General features: G+C 33.3%; 1 protein-coding gene across 1 annotated transcript; it reads left to right on the forward strand.

The window, feature by feature from the left end:
* Nucleotides 1-425: 425 nt before the first annotated feature.
* Nucleotides 426-8,990, forward strand: LOC134243374 (beta-hexosaminidase-like; the record flags this gene model as incomplete). Its single annotated transcript, XM_062725630.1, has 10 exons — nt 426-483; nt 609-1,301; nt 1,776-2,197; nt 4,857-5,289; nt 5,845-6,055; nt 6,266-6,350; nt 6,842-7,079; nt 7,378-7,630; nt 8,142-8,291; nt 8,731-8,990. Coding segments are annotated over 10 exons (2,592 nt in total), but the record flags the coding sequence as incomplete, so codon positions are not given.
* Between the last annotated feature and the right edge of the window lie 626 nt (nt 8,991-9,616).

The raw sequence follows: 9,616 nt of genomic DNA on the forward strand, positions 1-9,616 counted from the left end.
CGAATTCCCAGGACACGTGGTACAGTACAGCAATGATAATGGTACTTCCTGGGATGATGTCCCAAACGAATGGTTCCTTAACGATAATAACCCATTTCTATTGAGAACAAGGTATACAGGCAAACTATAAATATTGTTTACCAAGTCTATTTAAATGAATTGTAAAATGTAAACTTTTTACTGCAAGGATATTTAATAGTAGTCATGTATTTCAACTTTAATAATTCAAATATTCAAAAAAGTACATTTCAGTACAATTTTGATTTACCATTTATGTTGTTGAGGTTTGATATGCTTTATTTGATAATATATAAGGAAAAAGTGTGAGAATTGATATCAATTTTATATAAAACAAATAACTTTTTTTCTCAGAAAATGTGTAAAAAGAAATAGAACATTGAATACTTATCTTTTAATTTTCAAATATTGGAATAAGGACGAAGGATAAAACAAGATTTAGCAGAGCAGTCATATTTTATCCAGGTAAGATATATGCAATATTTAATTTCTTCCTGAAATGCTAGCTGACGGTTGCAAACATTTAATAAATACTGATACTACTAAAAATGTCAAACGAAGTTGTTTTTAAGATATAAATTTGTTTTCAGAGGAACCATGGCCAATATCTGACCAGCATCTTATAGACTACATCGCTGAAAACTTGGATATTAGATATGACGTTATCAGTAATCTTGTAAACGATTGGCAAAACTTTACCGCAAAAATTACAATGAGGAATGTTGGAACTCGTGATCTGTCTTATGGAAACTGGGAACTATATTTCTACTCAATACGCCTCATACAGCCAAATGATTTTCCTTACCGACATGGTCACTTATTACAGGATTGCAATATGAGGGTTTATCATGTTGGAGGTTTTTTACTTAAACTCACACCTGCAAGTCGACATTTTTCATTAAAGAGTCACGCTAACTCGATATGCACACTTGTTGCAAAATACTGGCAATCTGCCAGGACAGACTGTATGCCGAACTGGTACGTCACAGCAGAGGGCATGCAGGCAAAGGATATAAAGTCAACTCAAAATGAGGCTCTGACCTATGTTGGACCTTTCATTACGCCTGCGCAGTATCGCCGTTATCCAGAGGATACCTATCATCCATACACGCCAGAAGAGAGATATAATCTGAATGAGGCTTTAACAGTGCCTGGGATAAATTCAAAACGTATTATACCAACTCCTGTCAACATTTCTCTAAAAGCAAGTTCAGTGACCATCGATCCATCATGGGTTGTTCTAAACAGTACAAAGTGCAACAGGGGAATAAGGTTAATATCTGGTAAGTGATTACGTTGTAAATCAAAGTAAAGATTAATTTGTACATTTTAATCAAACTCATTTTAAACAAGATTTTATATCATTGTGATTTGCCCTGTCTGTCTGTCTATCCATCAGTCAATCGTCCGTCAGTCCTATAATCTCTATCTTCTATGCATCAAAAGTAATGGCAAAAGACCGAAAAGGCTTTTCTAGCATATAGGTCACACTAAATGTCACAAGGTCATTGACCTTGACGTCTTTTAAACAACATAAGTTGTGTAATCATGAGCTATGGAGATATGCGATTTCAAAGGAAATTCCAGGTGAATAAAGGAGAGTAGTAATTTATCTTGATGCATAATGTGTGGCATTTTAATCTTTCCGGGTATTTCAGCTTAATTTTTTTTTAATATTGTGCAGAATAATAACGTAATACTACTACTTCTCAATTAAATATATCACCGAATTCATGATCAACCCTATTTTTTAACAGAACTCTTTGGTGCCACTATTGGGAGCATTAAACCGCCATCTAAATTTATTGAAATAAAAACAGTGAACAATTTAAATATTCTTGGAATGAAAGAAACACTGGATGAAGCCTATTGGATTGATATAACGAAATCATCTGTAACTATATCCGTGAGAACCCCTATGGGCGTGTTCTATGCCTATCAGTCACTGCGGAGCTTGACAAATGGAGGAAAGATACTTCCGCTTGGTGTCATTAGAGATCAGCCTCGATTTGAATACAGGGGTATGCATGTCGATGTAGGACGAAATTTTCATTCCAAAGAAGATATTATGAAAATCCTTGACGCCATGGCAATGTATAAATTAAACAAGTTTCACTTTCACTTGACGGAGGACGAGGGCTGGAGAGTTGAGATTCCTGGTCTACCTGAACTCACAGAGGTAAAATTGTTTATTAATTGATTAATTGCCTTTTTTATGGCACATTCGAGACTTTACCACATCACTTATAGTGACATCGGCCCTTGGTTATAAAGTCTCATCCGAAAGTTCACTGACTTTAATTTCTAGGAGAAGGAGCAGCATTTCCTGTGTTTACACTTTTTGACGCAGCACGGTGTACATAGCCATGACGTGAACGGGAATCGGCCCAAGGCCTCTTACATGTTTATGTTAAAAAATAAATATTCAGAATACCACATGTCGTAAAAGTGGTTATTTATACTGGATGTTAAGTACGCGTTTGTGATAGTCAATCATTACGCGTGGGTGTAAAATACGCGGTCGTGCGATTTAACGCGAATAATTTACGCGTTTTTTCTTACCAACACCGTGTACGAGTTGTTTCCCTTTCTATAGTCAAGCAAGTTTTACATGTACATTACACGCAATAATGAATACCGAGTAGCTAGTTTTTGAGAACTTTTCACGACATTCTATAGCACCGTAATAAATCGATTTCACTTTGAAAGGCAATGTCTGTAAAGAATCGATTTCACTTTGAAAGGCAATGTCCATTTCAACTGGTCAGAAAGTCTACTTTGAATTATTTCAAAACTTCAACACTATCTAAAAAAAACAAGGAATGTATCTTCCTAATCCCGATCATACGCCAGAAAAACGGACTTTAAAAGAAAGAAAATGGGCGCATTTGGCGTGTGAGCTGCAGGAATCATTTGTACGAAACATTGATTTAAATGTCCATGATTTGGTTGGCTGAACATAGCTGGTCAGATTTTACAAACACGACCATAGGTTTTTTTTTTCATTCAGTTTGAAAGTGTGAGATTGTAACATTTTTGTCCGTTTTTCCTAGAGGGTACTATAACATAGTAATGTTTCATGAAAAATAAACACCTAAAATATTTAATGCATATAGATGCATGATACGTGTACATGTTCATTACCGGTATAAAGAATAGAAAATTAAAATTGAATTCGCTCGAGAGCCAAACTGAACCAAAATTCATCTAATTCAAAATTTTAATACATCAGTACATAAAACGAAACTGACGAAATAAATGATTGTTTGCATGAAAAAAAAATTATCGCCCCATGCCAGGCTGGAACCAAAAACTTTTCGATTCCAGTACAATGAACAGGTAGCCCAACTTACTGAGCTATCACCGCTACCAGACCTGTTTACCCATATCGTCGTCTCTCAGTATTTTGGATTAGATTTCTCCGTGAGATTTGGCATTTGCCAGTAAGATTTAAATTTCCGTCGATCTTACATATTTTAAAAAAGAACAACTACTGCACTGATTACAAATACTTGGTTTAACAACATGGTCATTGTCATTTTATAATACCACATCGTTTTGGGAACACGACATCACTTAGGTGTTTGAAATTTTCCTCCTTTTAGTCGACTCAAATGCGTGAAACGAAGACATATCAAAACGAAAACTAACTGCTACGTTTCAAACAAACGTATTTCCAATTTCCGTATTTTCAAAATAGCAAAACGTGAGACGTATTTTAGACTAAAAATCCGTACAAAATACGGCAAAATCGTAAGCGTAAACAGGTCTGCGCTACACATACACAGATGATTTTAAAAGGACAAAGAAGCACCACATTCACACATTTGGATTTTTTTTCGGAAAAGCTCGTTTCTCGTGGTCTCTGGGTCTTCTCTCCATTTTTAAAAAAAAGTGTATTCGTTTCTTTGAATTAAAATACACACAAATAACGTTTTAAAATCATAGAGAGAAGACCCAGAGATAGAAAAATTTTAGAAATGTACCATTTTGTACCAAATGTCTAATGTGGCCAATTTTCAAGTTATTTTTTAGCAAATCAAAGCTCAATTTCGGGAAAATATTTTCCTTTCCTGTTACAGAACCCGATAAATAAAAAAAAATGTTAAAATTTCATGTGACATGTCGATGAAATTTTCACTTTTCAATTACGCCCATATTCCTGCCGAATGTCAATCAAAAGCGCCTTCGTTCTTTAAACGATATAGATGATGAGGCATTCACATATCGCTAGACATAATGATTAATAAACTGTTGTTTTTAAATTGTATCATAAGGAGTCTTTTTCTGGTGAATTATGGCACAAAAATAAAAATAAATGATTTTTTAAAAGTTTTCACAATTCTTGTATAATATATGCTTTTGTAGTATATACGTATTTAGGTGTGTACATTGAAGCGTTTAATTATGACTGGTTTGACAAATCTAAAGGTATGAATAACTAGGTAAGGAAGTCCTGAGAACTTCAATATTTTTACAGTATTAGAAATTACTCATACATGTTTATATCAACATAAGAAATACATTTTCTGAATTGTGTGTTTTTGCAGGGGAGAGGTTAAAGAATTCGAGTCTGTTAAAACTAAAATAAAAATAAATTATATAATTAAAGACGGGTACATGTACATATGTATTCTAATATCCGCAATTTCACACCACCCTGCAGATAACGTTATAATCTCGAGTATTTATTAGGAAAATTATGTTAAAATCTCCAATATTTATTAGATGGGGAAAATTTTCGTATTTGCATGTTCATGACCGAAATAAATGACTTGTCTTTAGTAAATTTTATTAATGCCTTATTTAATTTTATTAATGACTTATATTGATTATAGGTAGCTTCCAAACGTTGTCATGATCCGATGGAGGATGAGTGCATATTTCCTCAGTTAGGATCTGGGTCGGGACAAAGCGGACTCGGTTCTGGATTTTACACAGTCGAGGATTATAAAGAAATACTCCGTTTCGCCAACGACCGCCATATTGAAGTTATTCCTGAAATCGATATGCCTGGACATTGTCGTGCAGGAATTAAAGCAATGGAGGCGCGGTTCCGGAAGTACATGAAATTCGGAAACAAGACTGCAGCACGGGAATACCTTATGACAGACTTCCCTGACAAAACAGAATACCTTTCCGTGCAGATGTTTACAGATAACGCCATTAATCCCTGCATGGACTCCACGTTTGCTTTCATAAAGCAGGTTATAAGAGCATTCAAATTTATGCATGCAGATATTCAACCGCTGAAGATGTATCATTTTGGAGGTAACATTTAGCAAACATTCATTGTGTGAAAGCAAATAATTTAGATATAAAACAAACGTAAGACTTTTGAAAATGTACCTTGTACACTTACTTATGCAAAGTTTAGTTTAATTTCAATAAATTCGTTTAATCTGCATATTTGTGTTACTGAAAATACTTAAACATTCTGACATATAAAAAAACTTACTTCTTATGGTGTAAATACAAAAATATTACTGTTTTTTCTTAACAACTATCTCAGTCGTAAAGTCTCAAGTCTCAAATATACGATATACTGTTGACCAAAATATTAAATAATTGTAAGCGCGTGCTTTTGCAATCTTATCAAAATTAAGGTTTATATCCTCTCGCATACGCACTACTCTAACTCATAGAGGGTCACGTCAGAGGTAAAATTCGGAAGAACTCTAGACTTATTCGCATTAACAAATATATGATGATTGTGCTGGCGACAATTTGATTGGATGATATACTGTAGCGAGAATACGAGCAGACACTACATGTAACATCTAATTTTAACAAGACTGGTGCTTGTATTTCTAACTCTTCCTGTAGGTGATGAAATAGCAGGTGCTTGGAAAGATTCCCCCGAGTGTCAGAGGTTCTTGAGTAAATCAGGACTGAAGAATGTAGGCGAACTTAAGAAGTATTTTGCTCATATGATGGCCAGGATAACGGACAATTATGGACTTAATGTAGCAGCCTGGGGCGATGGACTGAAGGATGGCCCCAAGCCTTACGATCCGTCTGAATTTCCTACTAAAAGGTACGAAATCTCAAACTTTAACCTTATAAACTTTTACAAACTTGATACACAAAGCATAAATAGAGTGTTTTTCTATTGAATCTGAAAGCATTTAAATACAAAATATAAAAAAAAACAAAAAAATTATCAATTAATATTTATTTCCCCGAGCGAGTTCAATGTTCAAATTAAAGATGTTTCAAATTATGTTTTTTTTTATTATTATTTTAGAGATATAACGGCCTATAATTGGGAGAACGTCTGGGAATGGGGACAGGGCGATAAAGCTTATAAACTGGCTAATGCTGGATATAAGGTATCTATACATGCATAAACTGGCTAATGCTGGATATAAGGTATCTTATTAAATAAATATAAACATTATAGTCTCCTCCAAATTATTACATTTCAGGATAAACGAAAAGATACTTACTCATAGATATATGGTTCTATGAAGATATTCACGTGAAAAATGAATAAAACTTGATAAATCTATCAAATTAAATTTCTTTTGCATTGCATTGAAATCTTGGATACTTTGAAATTTCCGTAAACGTTCATGCAGTTATAGTCCTACATGTAAAACGATATCTAAATCTACAGAACCACAACCTTTAAATACATTGTTAAAAATAATAATTCATTTTGGCTATAAATCATCATGAGAAAAATTTTGAGGTTAAGTTTCATTATAAATCAAAGTCAAATAATTTTTAAATATATGTAGTATTTGTGGGAATTCTCTGTAAGGGGTTTACCATTTCACTAATTATATATGCAAGGTTAATGCATGAATGATCACTTCAGGTTGTGCTCGGGCACGCAACTCATTTATATTTTGACCATCCATACGAGCCCGATCCCGAGGAACGAGGTTTCTACTGGGCCACGAGATTTACCGACACTCGGAAAACCTTTGACTTTGTCCCCAGCAATATATATTATAATGCCGACAAAGCCGGCAACGGGAAACCTCTGACTCCAGATCAGATCTGTACAAACAATGGCACCTGTCTACAGCTAACAAAACCAGAAAATATCATAGGTTTGTTTTCACTTAAATGCCTAAGCTACTTGCAAAAAAGTCGCTTTTGTTGTCTTTTTACAATTTTAATAATAATGACATTACAAATTAAATCACACACACAATTTTATTCTTCACTGCGTTACTCCGTAGGTTACTAATTATAACATACGTCTATATTTGTTAAATATTTTTTTATAATTCGGTAATTAAAACGGATATAGAAAGGCCTGTTAGAAAATCGCAAAGTTTTATCCTACATTATGCCCAAAAACACGTTTCAAATTTCAACGTAACTTATTATGACATACTTCCTTAGGCATGCAAGGTCATATCTGGACGGAAACGGTTCGTACAGCTGATCAACTACAGGAAATGGTATTTCCTCGCCTTATAGCCCTAGCAGAGAAAGCATGGCACAAATCTTCATGGGAAAACATCGAAAATAAGGATGAGCGGATCAGAAAAACAAATGAAGAATGGACTTCGTTCGCAATGGCGTTAGTTGAAAAGGAGTTGAGACGCTTAGAAAATATGGGAATCGGATACCACATTCCTGTTCCGGGGGCTAGGTATTTCTATTGTGTTTTTAGACTTCTTTGTTTTGTTTTTTAGAATTATTCTTTTTTCGATTATGATGCTAACATCAACGACATTAAACTTTCAGATGATTAGAATGTTAATAACCCATTAATCAGAAGTTAAATGAGAAATGAAAAGTAAACAGAACAAAATTCAAGTTAAATTTTCAAGTGCAATTTCCATGTTGAAAAATAATCCCGATATCGCTACAGATGCCACTTGGTTTTCATGAAACATATTGAGATAACAAACAGTATTCAAGATCAGATGTCCATAAAACAATACAAGTTAGGAACAGAACAAACATGGACGTCCAAAACATCAGTCGTGGAGGAGTGAGCATCCCCTGCCGACCGAACTTTGCAATGATAAATCACATGCAGTTATTGAGTTTGTGAAACCTCTTTAAATGTGTCAAGAACAGGTCTTGGACAGTTTGTAAAATTTTGGAAATGTGTATGCTGATATAAAAACTTATAGAACAACTTTATATTTTTTCAGAATGATAAATAAGAATATACATGTCAACACGGCACTTCCTGGCTTGTCGGTTCAATACAGCAGTGATAATAAACAAACATGGAAAGATTTCCCTCTCCGTAATAAGATTTCAGCATTGCCTATGGGAAAGGAAATATTTTTCCGGACTAAGTAAGTAAATATCATATGGAACGTTTGCTAATTTGAAGACTAATGGTGATCAACTGTAAACAGTATTTCAAACAAAACGCATTTGTTTATGTTCAATAGAGTGACCTTTGAAAACTACATTTGTTTTTTTTTTTCAATATATTATAAGGATCATTTTAACACTTTATTATTTAAACAGTTGTTCTGATTAACTAGGTATTTAATGCTAAAACTATTGAAAAATATTGCATTTTCGGAAGAATGCATAAATTTTAAAAAATAGTTTTGCAGCTGTTAAAATGAAAATTATACGAGCAGAATGAAAAATATACATATTTTTTTAGTTATTTACGCTTGCATTGTATAATAAAAAAAAAACATCGCGTATAATTTTATATTTCATCTCCTTTTGGTAGATAGAAAAAAAGAAACAAATGTTAACTTTTTTTTGGTAATACAGGTCGGTGGACGGAAGTCGATACAGTAGAGTGGTGTCCTTCAGACCATAAGAACTTGAATATACTTCTCCTACATACTCATAAACCTGAAGTCAGAGAACAGCCATCCTTTCACTCTTTGTTATCAACAGTGATAATGACTGTAATATTCACCCATAGTTTATTACTGACATAACGCTTTACTTTCATTTATTTTAAATTGCACATGTTGATCTAAAGAGTTATTTCAGTTTATTATTCTTCATCAATAAAAGGGACATAAAAGGGATATTTGAATGTGTTTAATTTGCCTTCGTTCCACTTATATTAATAACCCTCCATTTATCATGAATCGTCTTTAGAAAGATATTTGCTTGCCCTCTCCCAAATCACGTGCATGAAAGGTTTTTTTTTTAGAGAAATGTAAGCGTCAACGTTTAGTTTATTAGAAGAAAAGATTGATTTGTTATACATTAACAATGTCAAAAGCCTTTTTATAACTACAGTGTAGATCGTTATATAAATAGATCGTTAGCACTTAACATAAACAGAGTTGTCCTTGGATAAATAAGGTCGTGAGCAAACTATAAATAGATTTAATTTTCCGTAAAACCAGCATTTCATTTTCGATAAAAAAAAAATTCACGAATATTAATATTAGATGTATGTACAAGTAGTTTTTAATCTTCAACATAAAGTTAGTATATTGATATTGTAAACGAATATGACAGAGTATTGTGAAAATCGTACGTTTAAATACAAATTTTGGATTTCTACAAATCTTTTGTTTCTTCTTCATTTTCTTATTCCCTTTCATCATGTTCATAAAACTTTTGTCACTTAATTGGAACTAATGCTTTTTCAAAAGACACTGTGAATGTATGAGTGTAAGATAAATATTTCGAAATA

Source organism: Saccostrea cucullata, unplaced genomic scaffold (assembly GCF_032062105.1).
Source record: "Saccostrea cucullata isolate Sc308-1 unplaced genomic scaffold, CSIRO_AGI_Scuc_v1 ctg1699, whole genome shotgun sequence".
Classification (NCBI taxonomy): Eukaryota; Metazoa; Mollusca; class Bivalvia; order Ostreida; family Ostreidae; genus Saccostrea; species Saccostrea cuccullata.